The sequence below is a fragment of the Tachyglossus aculeatus genome, chromosome X2 (genome assembly GCF_015852505.1).
Source record: "Tachyglossus aculeatus isolate mTacAcu1 chromosome X2, mTacAcu1.pri, whole genome shotgun sequence".
NCBI lineage: Eukaryota > Metazoa > Chordata > Mammalia > Monotremata > Tachyglossidae > Tachyglossus > Tachyglossus aculeatus.
This window is the reverse complement of record NC_052100.1, coordinates 2,042,065-2,065,820: the sequence shown is the minus strand read 5'-3', so window position 1 is coordinate 2,065,820 and position 23,756 is coordinate 2,042,065. Positions and strand designations below refer to the sequence as shown.

The 23,756-nt window shown below is 44.3% G+C and overlaps 5 protein-coding genes across 5 annotated transcripts; all 5 read left to right on the top strand.

Annotated features, from left to right (window-relative positions):
- Positions 1-40: 40 nt before the first annotated feature.
- Positions 41-3,195, top strand: LOC119949127 (protocadherin beta-3-like). The gene has a single exon (XM_038770626.1). It carries the CDS (start codon positions 354-356, stop codon positions 2,742-2,744), a length of 2,391 nt encoding a protein of 796 aa, XP_038626554.1. The 5' UTR covers positions 41-353; the 3' UTR covers positions 2,745-3,195.
- Positions 3,196-3,281: 86 nt separating this feature from the next.
- LOC119949126 (protocadherin beta-16-like) lies at positions 3,282-6,478 on the top strand. The gene has a single exon (XM_038770625.1). It carries the CDS (start codon positions 3,922-3,924, stop codon positions 6,310-6,312), a length of 2,391 nt encoding a protein of 796 aa, XP_038626553.1. The 5' UTR covers positions 3,282-3,921; the 3' UTR covers positions 6,313-6,478.
- Positions 6,479-6,774: 296 nt separating this feature from the next.
- On the top strand, positions 6,775-10,324 carry LOC119949269 (protocadherin beta-16-like). The gene has a single exon (XM_038770883.1). It carries the CDS (start codon positions 7,629-7,631, stop codon positions 10,053-10,055), a length of 2,427 nt encoding a protein of 808 aa, XP_038626811.1. The 5' UTR covers positions 6,775-7,628; the 3' UTR covers positions 10,056-10,324.
- A 696-nt stretch (positions 10,325-11,020) lies between these two features.
- On the top strand, positions 11,021-16,978 carry LOC119949392 (protocadherin beta-16-like). Its single transcript, XM_038771137.1, has one exon. The coding sequence runs from the start codon at positions 13,143-13,145 to the stop codon at positions 15,570-15,572; it is 2,430 nt and encodes an 809-aa protein (XP_038627065.1). The 5' UTR covers positions 11,021-13,142; the 3' UTR covers positions 15,573-16,978.
- A 2,932-nt stretch (positions 16,979-19,910) lies between these two features.
- On the top strand, positions 19,911-23,518 carry LOC119949634 (protocadherin gamma-A10-like). The gene is made up of 2 exons (XM_038771509.1): positions 19,911-22,430; positions 23,373-23,518. Exons 1-2 carry the CDS (start codon positions 19,965-19,967, stop codon positions 23,412-23,414), a joined length of 2,508 nt encoding a protein of 835 aa, XP_038627437.1. The 5' UTR covers positions 19,911-19,964; the 3' UTR covers positions 23,415-23,518.
- The last annotated feature ends 238 nt before the right edge of the window (positions 23,519-23,756 follow it).

Sequence of the window (23,756 nt, the reverse complement as noted above, 5' to 3'; positions counted from 1 at the left end):
TGTGTCGCACGAAGGTCTCTCATAAAAGGCTATGGTTATACTTTATACTATTTCTTAGAGAAATGCATTTTCAGTGAAGACACATGGTGGCGCAGTAGGATAAGAAAGCGCTGATAGGAAAGTGTCGATGCTGCGGACTCCATTATTTCACGAAACAGAAGCTGAGAAGCTGGGGAACGGGGAGAATTTGTCCCCTTGAGCTGGGAAAGGGTCTGTTTCTTCAGCAAGGGCTGTGACCAGCAAATTGGAAAGACTAAAACAACAACAACAACAATAAAAGATTCACTTGGAACCCGATTACCATTAGGAAGTTCTCTATTCGTAGGCATAAGGGAGTTTTTGCAGCAGGAACAATGGTGGACCAACGGGAAGTCTCCCGGCGGATAAGGCAAGTGCTGTTTCTTATTATTTTTCTTAATGCTCCGGAAGTCGAGTCGGATTCGGTTCGGTATTCGGTACTGGAGGAAACGGAGAGCGGTTCTTTCGTGGCTAATGTGGCAAAGGACCTGGGGCTGGATATCGGGAATCTTTCATCCAGGAAGGCTCGGATCATTTCCAAAAAGGACAAACAATATTTCCATCTCAACCGTAAAACGGGAGATTTACTAATAAAGGAGAAACTCGACCGGGAGGGTTTATGCGGGCAGAGAGACCCCTGCATTATGCATTTCCAAATTTTATTAGAAAATCCTTTTGAGTTATATCCCGCTGATATAACAATAGGCGACATAAATGACCATTCTCCGGTGTTTCTAGACAAGGAAATAATTCTTAATATTCTGGAGAATAGTCCTGTGGGGACCGAATTCCCAATGGAAAGTGCACAGGATTTGGATGTAGGAAGCAACTGCCTTCAGAAATATACCATCAGTCCCAACTCTTATTTCCATATTAACACTCGCAGTCGCAATGATGGCAGGAAATTCCCGGAGCTGGTGTTGGATAAAGCCCTGGATAGGGAAAGGGAGGCGGAGGTCCGTTTAACAATCACGGCCCTAGATGGAGGATCTCCTCCCCGTTTCGGAACTGCTGAGGTCCACGTTCTTGTTGTGGACATTAACGACAACGCCCCTGAGTTCACTCAGGTGAAGTATGAAGTTCAGATCCTCGAAAACAGTCCTTTGGGCTCGTTGGTTTCCACGGTTACCGCTAATGACCTTGACGCAGGAATCTATGGGGAAATATCATACATGTTTTTCCGTGCCTCCGAAGAAATTAGGAAATCCTTTCAAATAAATCCAATCTCGGGGGAAATTAAAATAATCGGACAATTGGATTTTGAAGAGAACCAGTCATATGAGGTGGATATCCAGGCTAAAGATGGCGGGGGCCTTTCTGGCAAATCCACTGTGCTTGTTCAGGTTATCGATGTGAACGACAATACCCCTGAGATAACCATGTCCTCAGTAACCAGTCCCATTCCCGAAAACTCTCCCGAGACAGTGGTGGCTGTTTTCAGCATCAGAGACCAGGACTCTGGAGAAAACGGTAGAATGGTTTGCACCATTCAGGACGATCTGCCTTTTGTCCTCAAACCGAAGTTGGAGAACTTCTATACCCTAGTGACGGCTCAAGCCCTGGACAGAGAGAACCAGTCCGAATACAATGTCACTATCACTGTCACGGATCTGGGATCCCCGAGTCTCAAAACGGAGCAAAACATAACGGTGCTGATATCTGACGTCAATGACAACCCCCCGATGTTTAATCAAACATCTTACACACTGTATGTCAGAGAAAACAACAGCCCCGCCCTGCACATCGGCAAAGTCCATGCCATAGACAGAGATTCGGGAGAGAACGCCAGGGTGTCCTACAGCCTGCTGTCCCCTGAGGACGGAGACCTTCCCTTGCCCTCTTACATCTCCATCAACTCGGATAATGGCAATCTCTACGCTCTGAGATCCATGGATTACGAAGTCATTCGGGAGTTCCAGTTCACAGTGAGGGCAGTTGACGGTGGTTCCCCGTCCCTGAGCAGCCAAGCGGTGGTCCGGGTGGTGGTCCTGGATGACAATGACAACAGTCCCTTCGTCCTGTATCCTCTGCAGAACGGCACCGCCCCCTGCAATGACCTGGTCCCCAGGTGGGCGGAGGCCGGTTACCTGGTGACCAAGGTGGTGGCGGTGGACGCGGACTCGGCTCAGAACTCTTGGCTTTCCTTCCAATTGCTCAAAGCCACGGACCCTGGACTCTTCAGCGTGTGGCCCCACAACGGGGAAATCCGAACCACGAGGCTCATCACTGACAGAGACGCCATCAAGCAGAAGCTTGTTGTCCTCGTAAAGGACCATGGAGAGCCACCTCTGTCCACCGCAGCCACTCTGCACGTGCTTCTGGTAGATGGCTTTTCGGAACCCTACTTACGGCTCCCGGAAATTCCCATGGACAACGAACCGGAGGACTCTATCACCGTGTATTTGGTAATTGCTCTGGCCTCTATTTCATTTCTTTTCCTCTTCTCGGTGATTGCCTTCATCGTAGTGAGGCTATGGAACAGGAGAAGACACGCCACTGATGCTGCCGTCCTGGGAACTGATGGCCATTTCCCGGGACATTTGGTGGATGTGAACGGCACCGGGACCCTGTCCCACAGTTACCGCTATGAAGTGTGTTTAACCACTGGGTCCGGGAACAGCGAGTTCAAATTTCTCAAACCTGTCATCCCCAGCCTCCCTGCCCAGGCAGCTATTAATAATCAGGAAGAAAATCCCTCATTTCGCAATAGTTTTGTCTTTAATTAGGGCGATCTCTTAGGGTGAATGTTTTCAGAAGGAACAGTTATGTTCATTTTGATGGATTTTTTCACCATTTAAATTTCCAATGATTAGTAGTGTAGCTATCATTTTATTTTACGTTAAATTTACATTATAATTACAAATATTGCTGATATCTTTCTCCTGTTACTCAAATATATCTAGTCCAACGGGCTATAGCGCTTATCCTTCGACTTGGTGACCAGATATGGTCTTTTTTTGGCAACTTTAACTCAATGATTGATTTGCTTCCCGATAAAAATCATGGCCTCTGGCTTCTAAGTAACATTAGAATGAGATCAAACAATCTTGCTTCTGACTTAAACCGACATTTTCCCTTCCTAAAGGACCCCGGATGTTGTTGACTCTAAAGATCTTATTCTTCTAGACTGAGAGCCCACTGTTGGGTAGGGACCGTCTCTATATGTTGCCAACTTGTACTTCCCAAGCGCTTAGTACAGTGCTCTGCACACAGTAAGTGCTCAATAAATACGACTGATTGATTCTGTCATAAGAAAAGAACCAAATATAAAAGTGATTTCTAGGTTAGAAATGTGAATGGGGCTTTTGTAATGGATAGTGTTTCTTTAAGTGTATTTTCGTGACAATATTGTCCTCTTAAAAATGTAACATAGATACATTACTTTGTTCTTCCTCGTTAACTACAAAAAACCTATAATTTCACGTCCCCCTGCCTTTCTTATTTCTTAAGAAAAACCAAATCTAGACAAACGCCAGTTATTGTTAAAATGGATTTAAATGTTACCTCAGAAAAGCACGGCTACAAGAATCGAAGGGATACGAGGGAAGCACAAGCAGAATAGCGAGCAGGACTTGTGAATGGTGCAATGTATTTGAGGAGTTTGTTGAGATAAATGAATTTTCAGAGAGGACGCATGGTGGCGCCACAGGATAAGAAGGATACGAGAGAACTGCCGATGCCTTGGACTCCATTACTCAGCGAGACAGCAACAGAGAGGCTGACAGAAACGGGGTGAATTTGTCAACGGAGCTGGGGTAGGGTCGGGGTCTTCAGCAAGGGCCACAAGCAACACATCGAAAAGATTGGGAAACCCTGTTAGGAATATTACAAGGTTTTGATCCCGTATTGCCGTGAAGAGATCTCACATTTGTGGAAATTAAGGACCCTTTCGCAGCAGGAACAATGGGAGCCAAAGGGGAGATTATTCGGCGGATAAGGCAAGTTGCATTTCTTATTATTTCCTTTAATATTTCGGAAATCATGTCAGATTTGGTCCAGTATTCCGTATTGGAGGAAATGGAAAGCGGCTCCTTTGTGGCTAATGTCGCAAAGGACCTGGGACTGGATATTGGTGATCTGTCTGCTCGGGAGCCTCGGATCGTTTCCAAAGCTGACAAACCGAATTTTCATCTCAACCGTCAGACAGGGGATTTGTTCTTAAAGGAGAAACTCGACCGGGAAGGTTTGTGTGGTCAAAGCGAGTCCTGCCTGGTGCGTTTCCAAATATTATTGAAAAATCCTTTAGAGCTTTATCAGGCTGAGATATCAGTGGATGACGTTAATGACCATTCTCCTGTTTTTCTGGACATTAATATGACTCTGAATATACTAGAGAATAGTCCTGTGGGATCGGAATTCGAAATTCAAAGTGCGCAGGATTTTGACGTAGGAAAGAACAGCCTCCAAGAATATGCCATCAGCCCCAACTCCTATTTCCACATTTCCACACGCAATCAAAGTGACGGCCAGAAATTCCCAGAGCTGGTGCTGGATAAAGCACTAGATCGGGAAGAAGAGGCTGAGATCCATTTAACCATCACGGCCCTAGATGGCGGGTCTCCACCTAGGTCTGGAACTGCCAAGGTTCACGTATTTGTTGTGGATGTTAATGACAATGCCCCCGAATTCTCTCAAAAGCGATACGAGGTTCAGATTCCCGAAAACAGTCCTCTGGGCTCAGTGGCTGCAGCCGTCTCCGCCAATGATTTTGACATAGGCGTCAATGGGGAAATATTGTACATGTTTTTCCATGCCTCAGAAGAAATTCGTAGAACCTTTCAAATTAATACAAATTCGGGGGAAATTCGAGTAATAGGACCATTGGATTTTGAGACTAAACAATCATATGAGGTCCACGTTCAAGCTAAAGATGGAGGGGGACTTTCTGGCAAGTGCACTGTCCGTTTTCAGGTGGTTGACATAAACGACAACATCCCCGAGCTCACCATATCATCAGTAATCAGCCCCATCCCTGAGAACGATCCCGAGACCGTGGTGGCTATATTCAGCGTATCAGATCGCGACTCCGGAAACAACGGTAGAATGGTTTGCTCCATACAAGACGATCTGCCTTTCATTCTCAAACCGACGTTCGAGAATTTCTACACCCTTATGACGGACCGACCCCTGGACAGAGAGAGCCAGTCCCAATACAACGTTACAATCACTGTCACCGATATGGGATCTCCGAGCCTCAAAACAGAGCAAAATATAATCGTCCTGATATCCGATGTCAACGACAACCCCCCTGTGTTCAATCAAACATCCTATACCCTTTATATCCGGGAAAACAACAGCCCCGCCCTACATATCGGCAGTGTCTGTGCCGTGGACAGCGACTCGGGGAAGAACGCCAGAGTGACCTACACGCTGTTGCCCCCGGAGTCCGGCGACCTTCCCCTGCCCTCCTACGTCTCCATCAACTCGGACAATGGCAATCTCTACGCCCTGAGATCCATGGATCACGAAGCCATTCGGGAGTTCCAGTTTGAAGTAAGAGCGGTTGACGGCGGCTCTCCAGTCCTGAGCAGCCAGGCGACGGTTCGGGTGGTGGTCCAGGATGACAATGACAACAGTCCCTTCGTCCTGTATCCTCTGCAGAACGGCACGGCCCCCTGCAATGACCTGGTCCCCAGATGGGCGGAGGCCGGCTACCTGGTGACCAAGGTGGTGGCGGTGGACGCGGACTCGGCTCAGAACTCTTGGCTTTCCTTCCAGCTGCTCAAGGCCACGGACCCTGGACTCTTCAGCGTGTGGCCCCACAACGGGGAAGTCCGAATCACGAGGCTCATCACCGACAGAGACCCCGTCAGGCAGAGACTCGTTGTTCTGGTGAAGGACCACGGGGAGCCCCCTCTGTCCACTGCAGCCACTCTTCATGTGCTTCTGGTGGACGGCTTTTCAGAACCCTACTTACGGCTCCCAGAGGTACAGATGGACAGTGAACCGGAGGACTCTATCACGGTGTATCTTGTTATTGCTCTGGCCTCTGTCTCATTCCTTTTCCTCTTCTCGGTGATCGTGTTTATCACCATGAGATTGTGGAGCAGGAGGAGAGAGGCCGCAGATGCGACCAGCCTGGGTCCTGAAGGCCTTTTTCCAGGGCATTTGGTAGATGTGAATGGTACCGGGACTCTGTCCCATAGTTACCGCTATGAGGTTTGTTTGTCTACTGGTTCGGGAACTAGCGAGTTCCAATTTCTCAAACCAGTCATTCCCAGCCTCCATGCCCAGGATCCTGGAAACCATCAGGAAGAAAATCCGTCATTTCGCAATAGTTTGGGCTTTAATTAGAAAGAACTCCTAGAACGAGTGCTTTCTGGAGGAATGATTGTGTTCATTTGTCTACATTTTTTCCATCATTTTTATTTCCAGCGTTAGTAGTGTTTTGTTTTAGGTTACAAATTTTATAAATCTTTATAAAATTTTCTCGCATATTTCTATTCTAATGCAAATATCTGCAGTCCAACCAGAAAACGGTCATTAAACAACTTTCAGACACTTACTTATTTGTTCTCACTTGGAAACTCCTGATGCTTAATTTTTGATGTATTAGGGAGAATAAATAGGGAAGCAGCGTGGCCTAGTGGATAGACAAAGAGCCTAGGAGTCCGAAGGACTTAGTTCTAATCCCATCTGCCATTTATTTACTGTGTGACTGTGGGCAAGTCACTTAACTTCTATGTGCCTCAGTTACTTCATCTGTAAAACGGGGATTAAAACTGAGCCTCATGTGGGACGTGGATCGTGACCAAACTGATTAGCTTGTATCTACTCCAGCGTTTAGTTCGGTGACTGGCACATAGTAAACGTTTTATAAATTCCATAGAGTCACCTGCCCTCTGACTGAAACTGGCATTTTCTCTGACTATTGGAACTAAAATATCCTCTTCAAAAACCTCATTATTCGATCGCAAGAAGAAAATTCAGTTAATGGGTAGTGCCTGGTATGTTTTAAGAAAAAAACACCTACTTTTTAAACAAAGATTTGTTCTATTGAAACATTTTTTCTCGTCGAGTTATGACGACCATTTATAACTTTGTTAATCGCTGCTGGATATGGTTAGTGCTTTTGGAAAGTTCTAAAAATCGCCAGATTTAAGAAAAATCTGCAACTTCACGACTCCTTATTCTTTTTAACAAAACCCGAATTCACTTGCTTACTAGAGGAATTTTAGGCTTTGTCAAAATGTATATATCCTGGATTTGCTCACTTTATGTCAGAAAAGCAAGCTTACTAGCATCGTAAAGATCTAAGGAAAAAAATAGACAATCAAGCGAGACTTTGAATTGAGAAACTTAATTTGATGAGTTTTCAGAGAGAAAATAATTTTCGGTATGGACGCGTGGTGGCGCTGCAGGATAAGAAGGAGAAGAACGAGAACTGCTGATGCCTCGGACTCCATTATTCATCGAAAGAGAGGCAGGGGGGACTGACAGAAGCAGTGCGGATTTGTCCTCAGTGCCGGGGAAGGGTCGGAGTCTTCATCAAAGGCTGCTAGCAGTACATTAAAAAATTGGAAAACCTCGAAAGGAGCTTCACCTGGTCTCGGATTGCCGTTAACAGGTTCTATATCTGTGAGAATAAGCCGGCTTTTACACCAGAAAAAATGGAAGCCAAAGGGGAGACTATTCGGCTGATAAGGCAAGTTGCATTTCTTATTATTTCTTTTAATGTTTCGGAAGTCGTGTCGGATTCAGTTCGGTATTCGGTATTGGAGGAATCGGAGAGCGGTTCTTTTGTGGCTAACGTGGCAAAGGACCTGGGGCTTAATATCAGGGATCTCTCTGCCCGGGAAGCTCGGATCGTTTCCAAAGGTGACAAATCGTATTTCCACCTCAACCGCCAGACGGGGGATTTGCTGTTAAATGAGAAACTCGACCGGGAGGTCCTATGTGGGCAGAAGGAGCGCTGCGTTGTGAATTTCCAAATTTTACTAGAAAATCCTTTAGAATTTTATGGAGCTGAGGTATCAGTGGGCGATATAAACGACAATTCTCCGGTGTTCCTGGACAAGGAAGTGACTTTGAATATACCGGAAAATACTCCTGTAGGAACGGAATTTAAAATGCAAAGTGCCCAGGATATAGATGTTGGGAACAATAGCCTCCAAGCCTACAGCATCAGCTCCACTTCCTATTTCCACATTAACACTCGCAGTCGCAGTGACGGCAGGAAATTCCCGGAGCTGGTATTGGATAAAGCGCTAGATCGGGAGCAGCAGGCTGAATTCCACCTAACCATCACGGCTCTGGATGGCGGGTCTCCGCCCAGATCCGGAACTGCCGAGATTCACGTTCTTGTCGTGGACATTAATGACAACGCCCCTGAGTTCACTCAACCGCGATATGAGGTTCAGATTCCTGAAAATAGTCCCGCGGGATCACTAGTTTCCATTGTCTCCGCTCAAGATTTTGACGCAGGAAACTATGGGGAAATTAAATACACCTTTTTCCATGCCTCTGAAGAAATTCGCAATAGTTTTAAAATAAATCCAGTATCGGGGGAAATTCGAGTAAGAGGAAAATTGGATTTTGAGTTTAGGCAGTCGTACGAGATCGAAATTGAAGCAAGAGATGGTGGGGGCCTCTCTGGAAAATGTACTCTTCTTGTTCAGGTCATTGATGAGAACGACAATTCGCCCACTATCAGTATGTCGTCAATTACGAGCCCCATCCCCGAGAACTCGCCTGAAACTGTGGTCGCCCTTTTCAGTATTAGAGATTTAGACTCCGGGGACAATGGTAAAATGGTTTGCTCAATTCAGGACGATCTGCCTTTCCTTCTCAAACAAACGTTCGAGAACTTCTACACTCTGGTGACGGACCGAGCTCTGGATAGAGAGGGACAGTCCGAATACAACATCACCATCACTGTCACGGATTTGGGTTCTCCCAGCCTCAAAACGGAGCAAAATATAACGGTGCTGATTTCCGATGTTAATGATAACCCTCCGGTGTTCAATCAAACATCATACACGTTCTATGTGCGGGAAAACAACAGCCCCGCTCTGCTTATCGGCAGTGTACATGCTATGGACAGAGATTCTGGACAGAACGCCAGTGTGACCTACTCCCTCCTGCCCTCCGAGACCGGTGAACTTCCCCTGCCCTCTTTCATCTCCATCAACTTGGACAATGGCAATCTTTACGCTCTGAGATCCATGGATTACGAAGCCATTCGGGAGTTCCAGTTTGAAGTGAGGGCTGTTGACGGCGGCTCTCCAGTCCTGAGCAGCCAGGCGATGGTTCGGGTGGTGGTTCTGGATGACAATGACAACAGTCCCTTCGTCCTATATCCTCTGCAGAACGGCACCGCTCCCTGCAATGACCTGGTCCCCAGATGGGCGGAGGCCGGCTACCTGGTGACCAAGGTGGTGGCGGTGGACGCGGACTCGGCTCAGAACTCTTGGCTTTCCTTCCAGCTGCTCAAGGCTACGGACCCTGGACTCTTCAGTGTGTGGTCTCACAATGGGGAAGTCCGAACCACGAGGCTCATCACCGATCGAGACGCCATCAAGCAGAGACTCATTGTCTTGGTGAAGGACCATGGGGAGCCGCCTCTGTCCACCTCGGCGACTTTGCATGTGTTTCTTGTGGACGGCTTTTCAGAACCCTATTTACGGCTCCCGGAATTACCTAGGGAAGATGAGCCTGAGGACTCACTCACGATGTATTTAGTCATTGCTCTGGCCTCCATCTCATTCCTCTTCCTCTTCTCGGTGATCGTCTTCATTGTAGTGAAGCTGTGGAGCAGGAGAAAAGAGCACGCTGATGCGCCCAGCCTGGGCACCGATGGCCATTTCCCGGGACATTTGGTGGATGTGAACGGCACCGGGACCCTGTCCCACAGTTACCACTATGAGGTGTGTTTAACCACTGGGTCCGGGAACAACGAGTTCCAGTTTCTCAAACCCGTTATTCCCAGCCTCCCGGCTCAGGGCGCCTTCCAGGATGTTCAGGATAGTTCCCCTTGCCGACAGAGTTTAGTTTTGAGTAACGGACCAGAATCTTTTCCAGTGCAAAATTGGCCCTAACACAATTTTCCCCCGTCTTGTTCTTTTAAAGCGACAAAATGGGTAATCAGGTAGTTTATTAATTTGATTTCCTATTAAAAAATAGATTTTCATAACACTCATTATCAGGACTATTACTTTTGTCAGTGCATAAGAAAATTTTGAAGGATCCAAACACTTGGATAGCATTGTTCATTGAATGTTTTTATTGTTTGTGTCCAAGGAAAATTGAAATGTCTTCTTATCTTTTCATTTCAATAAAACACACTACTTAAAGTGTATCTATTATATACAAATTCCCAGGTGTGATTTGTCATCCACAAATAATTTTTCTTATATTTCGTGATCACTCAGGATATGTATACTTTTGATCATTATATCTTTTTTCTAATTTTCCTGTGTTTTAACATTTTATGATTTTTTTTTTTTGTCTTAACAAAACCACCTTAAGATTTTGGAAAGGAAATGTTGACTTGCTTCGAATCGCCATAAAAAACGATTGTCTTTGGTTTGGACTTGGACATTACTGTATTTCCAGAATGATTTGAAACCCTGTGTTTCTGGTTATTCAGCTTCTTTATCACCTATTTCATTTATTTCGAATTCTGCATTAACTGTATTTTGCCATCCCAAGACATGGTAAATAATTTTTTTCCAATCCTTATGTTAAAGACCTTCTATAGCAAATGAAATTACAGTCAAGGTAACTCGGTAAATATAAGTAAAAATTCTTGAATTTTATCAGCTAAATGAGAATGATTGCCAATTTACATTTTATAGATTGATTTTCATATGGCCCCAATTTTTTCAAAAGCAATTGGGATGCATCGTCAATACCAATATCATAATAAGTACTCTCTATGTGACTTAGGGGAAGTCACTTAATTTCTCCGTGCCACAGTTACCTCCTCTGTAAAATGGGGTTTAAGACTGTAAACCCCATGTGGGATAGGGACTGTGTCCAACCTAATTTGCTTGCATTTTCCCCAACGCTTAGAACAGTGCTTGACACATTGTAAGCACTTATCAAATACCATCATCATGATCATCTCTCTGATGGATGCATAGCACTTCTAAGAATTTCTGCTTTCTAATAATTTCGATCTAAAATAGACTATGCTGATTTGGACAGAATTCTACGTTTAATAAATGAATAACAAGAGGCGATGAGGGAGCCTCCCATCAGGAAAGAAGATCAGCATTGGTCCTGAGACGTCAGCACCAAGATCCTATGTGAAGGAGTTGATGACTGTGCTAATGGCTTACACAACATCACCCGCACGATCTTGTCCCTGCCTATCATGTTCCCGTTGAGACACGGAGTGCAACGAGCAAGAAAAAGGATAGGGCTGCAGCACACTCCAAAGTGCGTGTGCGATCTTCACCCACATTAATCAATACCTGCTAGAATCAGGACGGCAACCCTGGTCTTCTAATTCCCAGAATAAAGCTCTTCCTCCCGAACAACAAGTTCATTAAAGGAATAAAGGAGCAATTGCAAAACTATTTGATAGCATATGAGACAGAATAAGAGGAGATTTTTCGAAAAGTTGTTGGGAGAGGGAGGAGAGTTAGTGCCACTTTAATTTTGTCTGGAAAGTCCCTCAGGAGGTAAGATTTAATAAGATGTTTGGTGAAAGGCATAGGACTTATTAAGTTGAGACAAGGACCATGTAAATAGTAGATGAGATGGCAATTTTGAATAAACCAAAGAGTAGCTTATTCAAAAGGCAGGTGATATGAATTATCACCTTTAGTTAGAACTGGAAATTTTCAAACTTTTTCTCCTGCTTATTCTTTTCCCCATAATTCTACGGCCTTAGAACAATAAAATAGAGCAGCATTTCAAACTCAGTTCAGCCAATGGATATCTGGGGTCCCAGCTTCCTAAAAAAGTCTAGCCAAGAAGAGTAGTCTGTAACAATTTCACCTAGGCTCACCCCCTCATTCAGTTACTGATCAGGGAAAACTTGGGAGGACCAAAGATCAAAGATGTTTTTCCCTAAAATGGTGGAGTAGGAGATACCACAGGACTATCTTGGAACTGCCATTATAGTATAACCTATAGTGAGCTTGATAACGTGAATCAGACAGAAGGAAAAACTTAAGGCCTGGAACGAATCAGTCAACAGAAGGCAACAAGGGCCAACCATTCCTAAATGATTTTTTAAAAATCTGTAACATTGTGACAGACACAAATGAGAGAGACAAGCACAAATCAAACTTCTGTGACTCCACGCTGCCTTTTAGTTTGGATAGGAAAGCTGAAAGCAGAACAGGTCCAGGAGATATACATAATTTGAAATGTCAACCTGCTCACATTTTCTCCGATGAGTGAAGGAAGCTTTGGAGTCGTTTCACATAAATCCAGCCGCAGGGCAGTTAGCACTGCAAAGGATGCTGAATCTTACATGAACTAGCTGGCTATTTTGGCTAAGGGAAGTGGAGACATCTCCGTAAATTGAGAAGTCCTAGTCCAGGTGTTCGACGGGAATGACAACTTTCGTCACATAACTTCCACCTTCCTGGACAGCCTCGTCCCTGAGGATTCATTTACAGAGACGGTGGTGGGTCTTATTTTGTGTCAGGGATGTTGACTGTATATGCTGAATTCCAGAAAACTTGTCCCGGTTTTTAAATGAACCTTTAAAAATTCACACACCCTTTTGAGCCCCCTGTGGTCCATGAGCCGAGTCTTATTCTTCGTGGGTATAAAATGAGATAATTGATGTGAAAGTGCCTTAGAAAAAAAACACTTTTAAAATGGTTTCTAAATACTAGGCATTATTATTATCATGTTATTCCGCTTTCCTCAATTGCAACACTTGGTGGAGCTGTTGGCCAGGATGATGCCGAAATGAAATTGCTGAGCCCGAGAGCCGCCCTGCCGCAATCCTTCTAGGGGAAGCAGATGTGCAGGAGGGTTCTTACGGACTCGGCTAAATCCTCCGCCGTATATAGGAATACCGCCACAACTGGAATCCGAGTAGTTCAGTCAGGAGGCTTTCCCTCACCTTCTTGTATTCGGAACCGCTCCTCTCTGCAGAAAGAGAAGGGGGGTGGGGGGGCGCTTGGGTAAGCAGTTCCTGAGGGAAACAGAAGAAGGAAATGGCTCCAGTGCCGCAAAGAACGATAAGGCAAGTTCTTTTTCTCTATATTTTTGTCTTTCTGGGAGCGTGTGCGGCGTCTGAGACGCTTCGGTATTCCGTGGCGGAAGAAATGGCGACCGGCTCCTTTGTGGCCAATATAGCAAAGGACTTGGGGCTGGATGAGACTTCGCTGTCCTCCCGGAAAGCTCGGATTGTGGTGGAAGGTGGCAGAGAACCTTTTCTCTTAGACTTGAACAGTGGGACTCTGGTAATTAAAGACAATATAGACCGGGAGGAACTATGCGGGCAAGTGGAGCAGTGCGTGATTCATTTTGAGCTCCTACTGCAAAACCCGTTGCACTTCTTTCGCGTTCAAGTGGAGGTTTCTGATATCAATGATCATTCGCCTGTGTTCTCAGAGGAGGAGCAAATTTTAAAGATACCAGAATTGACGAACATTGGGACTCGCTTCCCCTTAGAAAATGCCCAGGATTTAGACGTAGGGAATAATAGCCTCCGGGTGTATAAGATCGCTCCAACTAGTGAACAGTTTGATTTACTTACCGGAGAGCAGAGCGACGGCAGGAAATATGCGGAATTGGTTTTGGCAAAGTCTCTGGATCGCGAGGAACATCCAGAACTCCACTTCCTGCTCACGGCTGTGGATGGTGGGTCCCCGCCCAGGTCTGGTACTATTAAAGTCCACATCATTGTCCTGGATGCGAATGACAACGCCCCCGTGTTTTCTCAGCCGCTTTACAGAGCGCGGGTTCTAGAAAACAGTTCGGAAGATACCTTGGTGACCACAGTGTCCGCCACTGACTTAGACGAAGGGAGTCATGGAGACGTGTTCTACTCATTCAGTCAGAGCTCAGGGAAGGTGTCCCGAACGTTCAACATTCACCCCGTGACGGGTGAAATCCGAATCGCTAAACCTCTGGATTTTGAAATGAACGAGAAGTATGAGTTTAACGTTCGCTCCACCGACGGCGGGGGCCTCTCCTCACATTGCAAAGTCTTGGTTGATGTCGGGGATGTGAATGACAACTCGCCGGAGGTGGTAGTGACCTCCCTGACCAGCCCACTACCAGAGGATGCTCTTCCCGGGACAGTGGTGGCCCTTTTTAGTGTCCGAGATCGAGACTCGGGTGATTTCGGAAAAACAAGCTGCTCTATCCAGAATGACATTCCGTTTGTGCTCAAACCGACCTTCAACAATTACTTCGAGCTGATAACAGACGCAGCCTTGGACAGGGAGAGCATTTCCAACTATAATATTACCATCACGGCCGTGGATTCGGGCTCTCCGAGCCTCACCACTCTGGAAACTATTAGGGTGCAATTATCGGATATCAATGATAACCCTCCCAAGTTCAATCAAACATCCTACCTAATGCACGTGACTGAAAACAACAGGCCATCTCTGATAATCGGCAGTGTGAACGCCGTCGATTCAGATTCGGGACTGAATGCTAAAGTGACATATGCCATTTTGCTGGGGTCTGAGTACTCCTCCCCTTTTATCTCCATCAATTCGGAAAATGGTAACTTGTATGTCCTGAAGACTTTTGATTATGAAGAAGTGAAGGCTTTCCAGGTTACTGTGCAAGCTTCTGACTCTGGTTCCCCTGCCAAGAGCTCAACCGTCTCCGTTCATGTCTGCATCGTGGACGAGAACGACAACGCCCCGGTTATACTATATCCACTGCAAAACTTCTCAGCTTCTTACAGTGACCTGGTCCCCAGGACGGCGGAGGCGGGTTACTTGGTAATGAAAGTGGTCGCCGTCGATGGGGACTCTGGGCAGAATTCTTGGCTCTCCTACCAACTTCTTCAGACAACAGCCCCTGGCCTCTTCACCGTAGTCCCTCACAATGGAGAAGTGAGAACCACGAGGCCTGTCACAGAGAGAGATGCCATGAAACAGCAAGTTGTCATCCTGGTTCGAGACAATGGCAAGCCACCCCAGGCCACTCGCGCCACACTGACCATTCTTTTGGTGAACGGTTTCTCGGACGTCCATTTGCAAGTCCCAGACTTTTCTCAGGAAGAAAAGCAGGACGACCCTTTGACGATGTATTTAGTCATTTCCTTGGCTTTAATTTCATTTCTCTTTTTGGTGTCTGTAACGATCTTTATATTAATCAAGACCTGTCAAAGAAAGCAAACGAAGGAAAGATACAGCCCCGCCTCTGGTCACTTTTATGATCCGAGTGATTTTCGAAATAGTTTGATAGACATGGGAGGCACTGGGAGGCTCTCACAATCTTATCAGTACGAAGTCTGTTTGACAACTGGCTCTGGGAACAGCGAATTCAAATTCCTCAAACCCATTATTCCCAGCCTCCCGGTTCAGCAAGGGAATATTGAACTGTGTGCGGACAGAAATCAGGATTTTCAGCACATCAGTCAGGTTGAGGCAAGGAAAGGGATGGCTCAATTGAAATAGTTTGGACGTATCACAGAACAACTGCAATTTTTTTCTTGATCCTTGCTTTTCCCTCATATCAGCAGTTGTCAACATATAGAGTAGGAAGAATTTTCCAGAGTTAGTAAATCTATTTACTCTCCATTCTTCTTATAGCCTCCCACTTGATTTTCTTAAATATATTGAAGTGACATGTGTGTAAATAATAGTTTCACTTTTAAGTATGCTAAAAGGATACCTATATCCTAAATGAATGCTAATGAAGAGTTAAAATGGAAATTAACCTTCATATTTTTTGACTTGCCTAAATATGTTAAATGGTATCTACCAACTCTATTGTATTGTACTATCCCAAATACTTAGTACAGTGCTGTGCACAATGTAAGTGCTCAGTAAATACCATTGATTGTTTGATTGATCATCAGGGAAAATTAATTGCTAAATAATTCAACCAGGTAGCAATTATGTATGGGGAGAGAATAATACGATTAAATCACAAAAATTATAGAAAGTAAAAGTGTTTACTCAAAGGGAAAAATCAGAAATTTCATGCATTCAGAAGTCCTTGTGGCATTTGAACCAAACCAGATAAACAAAACAAAATAAAACAGCATTTTCAGTATGTTTCCTTTAACTATCCTAAAGCTTAGCTCAGTGCTTGACACATAGCAAGAACTTAATCAATACTATCATTATTGTTAAGAACTTAAATGTATATTTTCTCCCTTTACCCATCTGTAGTATCAGCAATTCCAACAATAAGAATATCAGTAGAAAAATATATAGTTCTGGTCTGTTGAGTGAGAGAATGTCCTTAGTTTTGATTCGTGATTAAGTAAAATTCATTAGCCTTCTTGATCTTTCTCTTCTTAATTTTTTAAAAATTAAATCCTACTTTCAGCTTCAGTCAAGAGTACACTCCTCTTTGGAATATTTGGAACATAATATTTAAAAGTACTAGATATTCATGCTTGTTTGAATGAACCTGCAAGTTGAAATTGACAACTGATTTTGAAAACTACTAAAACTGAATCAACAGATTTAATTTCACTATTGTATGTAAATATTTTATATATTAAGTTAGTATAGTTGTTGCATTTTATGATAAAATTAAATAATGCTGGAGTATTTTAAAGTTTCGAGTTCCAAGTCTTTTTGAAGTGTGGTAACATGTTCTTCTCGGGGTGTCTGGTTGCTTCTTGACAAAATGAGTGAAACAATATAGCAGAAATTGTGTATCTCTGTGGATAGATTTTTTAAAGTCCTCCAGTAAGATGATCTACGGAGAGGTTTTAAACCCTATAAACAACCCAAACCTAATCCAATGGATGATGTAGTTGACAAATGGAAAAAAGATCGAGAACTGGACACCTTTAGTGTCACTCCTTGTACGTTCCTGAAAAAATAAAGCATTTTTCCACAATAAATCTGGTGTCCAATTTTGATTTCTATTGCGGCATGCTTCGGAAGCTTGACTCTTTAATGGCTAATTTACCAACTCTGTAAATTTATTTCAAATATACAAATGAAAACCTGTCACGGGAAGCAGAATTGCCTAGTGGAAAGAGTTGGGAGTCAAGAGACCTGGGTTACAGTTCCAGCTCTGTAACTGGCTAAACTGCTGAGGGGCTCAGTTTCCTCATCTGCTAATGGGGTTAAAATAGATTCTGAACCCCATGTGGAACAAGGGCTATGTCTAGTTTCATAACCTTGTATCTATCCCAAAGATGGTCTAATAAATTGTTGAACTAATCCCCACCATTTTAGTCATGTTATCCCATCATACCCTTCACCACTCCTGTGTATTGCTCATTGCTCATTTATCCAATTTAGTTATCCACTTTTACTTTTGTTTCAACCATTTATGTCTATGTCTTTACTTTTCTTTCTATTCTCTTCCTAAAATGTATCTGTCTGTCTTCTTCCCTTAGACTGAAAACTCCTCGAGAGCAGTATTAAGATCTTCTATTTTATTGTATGTTCCCAAATGCTTAAGGATGGAGTCTCCCATTAGGGATGACACACAAGCCTAGAGCTTGAGACTTCAAGAATAAGAGCCTATGTTTAGGAATTGATTGTAGTGATAGTGTTTTCTGAAATGTCATTCACACTCTGCTAGTCACATTCCCAATGAGGCACGAAATAAATTGAGTTAGCAGGCTCTAATCCCACTTCTGGAACTGGTCTGCTATGTGATCTTAGATAAATCAAGTCAACTGCCACAGTTCCTTTTATGCAGTGATTACTCACTAAACATTGATTACTATCGTGGGGATGATGGTGATTATTATGCCTTACTTCACTTTTATGAATTCACAAATATACCTTCCTGGAGCATCTATTCTGATTGGGAATAACAGCATTTGGGGTGTCACAAACTTCTTCAATTTTCTGTGGAGGTCAAGAACCACAATGATAAAGGACTCTTCTTGTTGTCTCTTTACCCACTTTACCACCCTAATATTAGAGTGATAGCTGTATGTAATGATAGAATAGCCAATCCAGGTTTACCACTGCATCAGATAGATGTTTCCCTGAAGAACAGAGTTGGGAGATAAGGAGGTAGAGAAAGAGGAGAGTAAACGTGACCTAATGAAAATAATACAGAGCTGGGTGCCAAGAGAGCCAGGTTTTAGTCCTGGTACCATCATTTGCCTATGACTTTAGGCATATCTCTTAACTTTACTGTACCTCAGTTTCCTCATATGTAAAATGTGGTAAAAATACCTTTTCCTCCTACCTCTTAGACTGTGAGCCCTATAAGAGACAGGGACAGTTTGCAGTAGGATTATCTTTTATCTATTCTAGTGCTTGGGACATACTAAAAGCTTAATAAATCCAATTATTATTATTGTCATTATTACTAGTATTCATGGGAAGGCAATGACTGTCTATGAGGAGCTGGGGAATTGGGGTGAAGAGAGCATGATTGCTATATGCGTGCGTGGTGAAGTCTATGCTTTTGAATTCAGCTTTCTGGAATTTTACAATGATGGTTTCAATTTTTCATGTCAGGTATCCAATAAAACAAGAAGAAAATAGGGAATTCCAGTAAAGGGAAAAGGAACATCATTAAGGGTGGTCATAAAGTTTTAATTTGTGTTGGTCCTATCAAAAAAATAAAGTCTTTATAAATAATTCAAGGTAATTGTACCTCTTCACTTAAAGACTTATTTTTGCTTAACAAAAAATAAAAAATCTGGCTACAGGTTAAAAAACACTCTTCAGCGCTTCTATAATTGCTTTAACTGATTAATAGGGTGGAAAAGTGATGAATGCTAATGGTAATTTATTTCAACACTTTGCATACAAGATATGAAATCTTTTTTTATATATAAAGCAGAGGCAGTGTGACCTAACCGTAAGAGCAGGGAATTGTCAGGAGACCCAAATTCAAATTCAGACTCTTCCACAGGCTTGCTAGTTACTTGACCTCTCCACGCCTCAGTTTCCTCATCTGTGTAATGACGATGAGATTCCAGTTCACCTTCCCTCTTAAAATTGTGAGCCACATAGTGCATAGGGACTCTGTCCAATCTGATTATACTGCATATACCCAAACAGTTGACATAAAAATAAAGGTTTAATCGGACACTGTCACTTTTTTAAGTGATATTTTTTAAGTGCTTACTTTGTGTCAGGCACTGTTCTAAGCACTGGGGTAGCTACAAGGTAATCAGGTTGGGCACAGTCCATGTCCCACAGAGGCTCACAGTACTATTCTCCATTTTGTAGATGAGGTAACTGAGGTACCGAAAAGTGAAGTGACTTACCCAAGGGTCACACAGCAGACAAGTGGCAGAGCCGGGATTAGAACCCAGGTCTTTCTGACTTCCGGGCCCGTGTTTTAACCACTAGACCACGCTGAAAATGGACGAACGAAACGAGGGAAAAGTTGGGAAACCTAGGTAAACCTCTCACCATAGTGTTATAATTTTTTTTAAAAAAAGCAGAGGAAAATACAGACTACATTTATAAATATAGAGAAATAATTATCTAAAGGTCCCCTCAAATTCAAAATTGGTAACACGATTACAAAGAGAAAAGACTACTTCAAAGAATGAATGACCTTTACATTTTCACCCTGATTAGTGACGATGGATAAAAAAATCCAGCTTTAATTTTTAACAATTTGTATAAAACTATAAGAATACAGTATGAATTTTTAAAAGGAATGCAATTAAGGCAATAGACTCTGAGTGTCGCTGTTCACCTACATGGAAGAGGAGCAGCGACAGATCCAGCCTGGTCCTCCCCCCGACTTTTACGTCACAAAGCAAGAGAGGAGCAGCCCAGTCAGTCTCATCTGAATTTTGAGAGAAAATCTTAGAAACCGGGCTCGGATACCGGAGAGGTGAGCTAACGTGGGTCTCATTTATATAGTTTATAGTGATTTCATGATATTCTTTCACAATGTCATCCAAAGAGAAGTCGAGAGAAAGGAGTAGCCGTAAGGCCACGGGAATTAGGCAGAGGATCTGGAACAGCAGCGGACGAGTCCTGTTTTGTCTGCTCCTGGGGACGCTGTGGGAGACGGGAGACGGACAGATCCGCTATTCAGTCCCAGAGGAAAAAGAAAAAGGCTCTTTTGTGGGGGATTTGGCAAAGGACCTGGGATTGGAGCCCCGGGAGTTGTCGGAACGCCGGGTCCGCATTGTCTCCAGAGGTAAGGCGCAATATTTCTCTCTCAATTCGGAAAGCGGCCATTTGTCTATCAATGAGAAAATAGACAGAGAAGAGCTGTGCGGTCAGATTACTCAATGTCTGTTAACTATTGAGATACTGGTTGAGAGTCCAGTGAAACTCTTCGCAGCAGAAATAGAAATATTGGATATAAACGACAACATTCCAAGCTTCCAAGAACAAGACACGGTCTTAGAGATCAGCGAAGTCACAGCACCCGGCACTCGCTTTTTCCTCCCGGACGCCCGTGATCCCGATGTGGGTAGGAATTCCCTCCAGAGTTACTCGCTAAGTAACAACCAACATTTCAGTTTGGAAGTGAAAACCAAGGCTGGAGGCAAGAAGTATGCAGAAATGATTCTGGAGAAACCTCTTGATCGCGAAGTCAAGGCTGTGCACACTCTGACTCTCACAGCCACTGATGGGGGAGATCCGGCCCGGTCAGGAACCACCCTTATCCATGTCAAGGTCTTGGACGCGAACGATAACGCGCCGATTTTTGACCGGACACTCTATCAAGGGAAAGTTAGAGAAGATATTCCTAGAGGGTCGCCTGTTGTCAGAGTTAAAGCGATGGACAAAGACGAGGGTTCAAATTCACTAGTGACCTACTCACTTGTAAAGTTATCCGACAAAGATTCGGACCTTTTTGTCATGGACCCCCAAACCGGCGAAATCAAAATAGAAGGAAATCTGGATTTTGAAGCCATGGAGTCTTACGAATTGGAGATCCAGGCTAAAGATAACGGAGGGTTATCCACTTTATCGAAAGTGTTGCTAGAGGTGGTTGACGTGAATGACAATGCCCCAGAGATTACAGTAACTTCTCTCTTCAGTCCTCTTTCTGAAGAAAGCCCCCCAGGGACAGTGATTGCTCTGTTAAACGTTCACGACAGGGATTCGGGGGATAATGGGAAGGTGACTCTTTCAATCCAAGAGAATCTGCCTTTCCGGCTAACGAAGTCACTGGGAAACTATTACAGCTTGGTGAGTGAGGACGTGCTGGACAGAGAGGTAAAGTGTTGTTATAACATAACCATCAGAGCTCAGGACGGGGGGCTCCCCCCACTTTCCTCTTCTCAATCACTGGAGCTGATACTTTTGGATGAAAATGACAATCCACCATTTTTCCCCCAGAAATCCTATGTCACGTATTTAATGGAAAACAATCCGGTGGGAACCTCAATATTTGCTGTAAAGGCTGCTGATCCGGACTGGAAAGAAAACGCGCAAATCACTTACTCCGTTAGTGAAAGGCCTGGCCAGGAACCGCCTCTGTCCTCCTACGTGTCCATTAACTCAGAGACTGGAGTCCTGTACGCTCTGCGCTCTTTCGACTACGAGCAATTCCGGGAGCTGCAGCTACAGGTCACTGCTCGGGACGGGGGGACCCCGGCCCTCAGCAGCAACGTGTCCGTGACTCTCCTGGTGGTAGACAAGAACGACAACGCCCCAGAAATCCTGTACCCATCCTTACCCACCGACGGCTCCACCGGGGTGGAGTTGGCCCCACGCTCGGCCGAAAGAGGCTTCCTGGTGACCAAGGTGGTGGCGGTGGATGCTGACTCGGGCCAGAACGCCTGGCTGTCCTACCGCCTACTCAAGGCCACGGAGCCGGGCCTCTTCTCGGTGGGGCTGCACACGGGCGAGATCAGGACGGCCCGAGGCTTTCTGGACAAGGATGCCCTCAAGCAGAGCCTCGTGATCGTTGTCAAGGACAACGGAGAGCCCCCTCTCTCTGCCACTGTCACTGTCACGGTGGCCGTGGCCGACAGCATCCCCGAGATCCTAGCGGATCTGGGGAGCCTCTCGACGCCCGTAAACCCCGAGTCCAGTCTCACGCTGTATCTGGTGGTCGCTGTGGTCGCCGTGTCCTGCCTTTTCTTGGCCTTCATCATCGTGCTGTTGGCCCTGAGGCTCCGCAGGTGGAGAGCTGCTCGGCTGCTGGAGTCGTCGAGCGGGTACCTCGGAGGCGTCCCAGCCTCGCACTTTGTGGGCATCGACGGGGTCCGAGCTTTTCTCCAGACTTATTCCCACGAGGTGTCCCTGACCACGGACTCCCGGAAAAGTCAGTTGCTCTTCCCAAAATCAAGTCATACAAGTGTGATCTTGGATAGTCCTTGTCCAGAGAGTAAAGAGGTTCCTGTTATCCTGGACGCTTCAAAAAACAATGAATTGGATGAGTCCTTGTTTCAGGTGAGAGTGTCCTCTTGATGCATTCTTTGCCTTGGGGTTCATGCAACATCCTATTTTCCTTGGAAAAAGTCAATGCCATTATCCTATATGTTTTGGGAGGTTATTTAGTTTGCTTTTCTTTTTGTATTGGTCAAGGTGTCGCGTGTGAGACTTCTATTTCAGCACTATCAAACGCTGAACTATTAAAAAAATTAACTTCACAAATCTTTCAATCATATTTAATTATATTCACATAAGGACATAGTTTGGCTGACTGCCTTTCTTAAAAATCATAGCGAGTCCAGAATGTATTAAAATGCAGAGTGATTTTGGCTGAAGACATTTTGGCCACGAAAAAATAGAGCTATATAAGCCTACTATATAAGAAGACGCTTTGGGACATATATTTGTAATAATAATAACTGTGGTTTTTGTTAAGCGCCTACTATGTGCCAGGCACTATACTAAGCTCTGGAGTAGATAAAAGCAAATCGGGTTGGACAAAGTCCCGGTCCCACAAGGGGCTCACAGTCTTAATCCCCATATTTGTGGCTTTAAAATTGGTTATTGCCCTTCCATTGGCCCGAAATTATGGTTTGCCTTATGCTTGCAGTGACGGGACCTCAGTCATGAGACTTCAGACAAATTTATTATAGTGCTAGTGGTTTGCAGAGGAATTAATTGTATTGCTAGTGACTTGCAAAGCGTTTTCTATGCACCACTCCCACTCTTTTTACTATGCCTATTGTGTTGCTGCTAGGGCCTGGAGGGCAATGAGTAAGTAGGTGGGTGGGTGAGGTGCACAGTGCATTTGAAGGAGCAGGACCCGTTGACGACCAAAATGACTACAAAACAGTGTCAATGTTGTGCCATAAGTCGTTGCCTTGGTAGCCACTGCAATGTTCACTGCTCAAGTTAGCCAGCTACTTTTCCTGATTTCTGCTTGTCTTATTTACCTCGTAGAACACCTTGGTTGATTCTTCACTCAGAAACCTCCACCTCTGATGACACAGTCCCAAAAGGAAAAAAATCTAGTTGTCCTGGTTCCCAGAGTAGAGTTTTTTTTCCCTGAAGGACAAATAATAGGGCTAAAGTAGTAGTAGTAGTAGTAGTAGTAGTAGTAGTAGTAGTAGTAGTAGTAGTAGTAGTAGTAGTAGTATCAGTACTAATAGTAGTAGTAGTATAGTATTTAATGAGTTTCCCTTGGGTATAATGCACTATTATAAGTACTTAGTGGGTAAACTACAAGGAAATGTCACATTTCCTCCCAAAAGTAACTAATGTTGAGATGAGGGAGTCAAACATGAAAATATTTACAAGTAGAGTAACCAAAGGAAGTTATTTAGT

What these genes read in the sequence shown, in the direction of transcription:
- LOC119949127 (XM_038770626.1), top strand. Translation starts at nt 354, where the DNA reads ATGGTGGACCAACGGGAAGTCTCCCGGCGGATAAGGCAAGTGCTGTTT.
- LOC119949634 (XM_038771509.1), top strand. Translation starts at nt 19,965, where the DNA reads ATGTCATCCAAAGAGAAGTCGAGAGAAAGGAGTAGCCGTAAGGCCACG. An exon ending in TGGATGAGTCCTTGTTTCAG is followed by an intron (nt 22,431 to 23,372) that starts GTGAGAGTGTCC and finishes TTTACCTCGTAG; the next exon opens with AACACCTTGGTTGATTCTTC.
- LOC119949392 (XM_038771137.1), top strand. Translation starts at nt 13,143, where the DNA reads ATGGCTCCAGTGCCGCAAAGAACGATAAGGCAAGTTCTTTTTCTCTAT.
- LOC119949269 (XM_038770883.1), top strand. Translation starts at nt 7,629, where the DNA reads ATGGAAGCCAAAGGGGAGACTATTCGGCTGATAAGGCAAGTTGCATTT.
- LOC119949126 (XM_038770625.1), top strand. Translation starts at nt 3,922, where the DNA reads ATGGGAGCCAAAGGGGAGATTATTCGGCGGATAAGGCAAGTTGCATTT.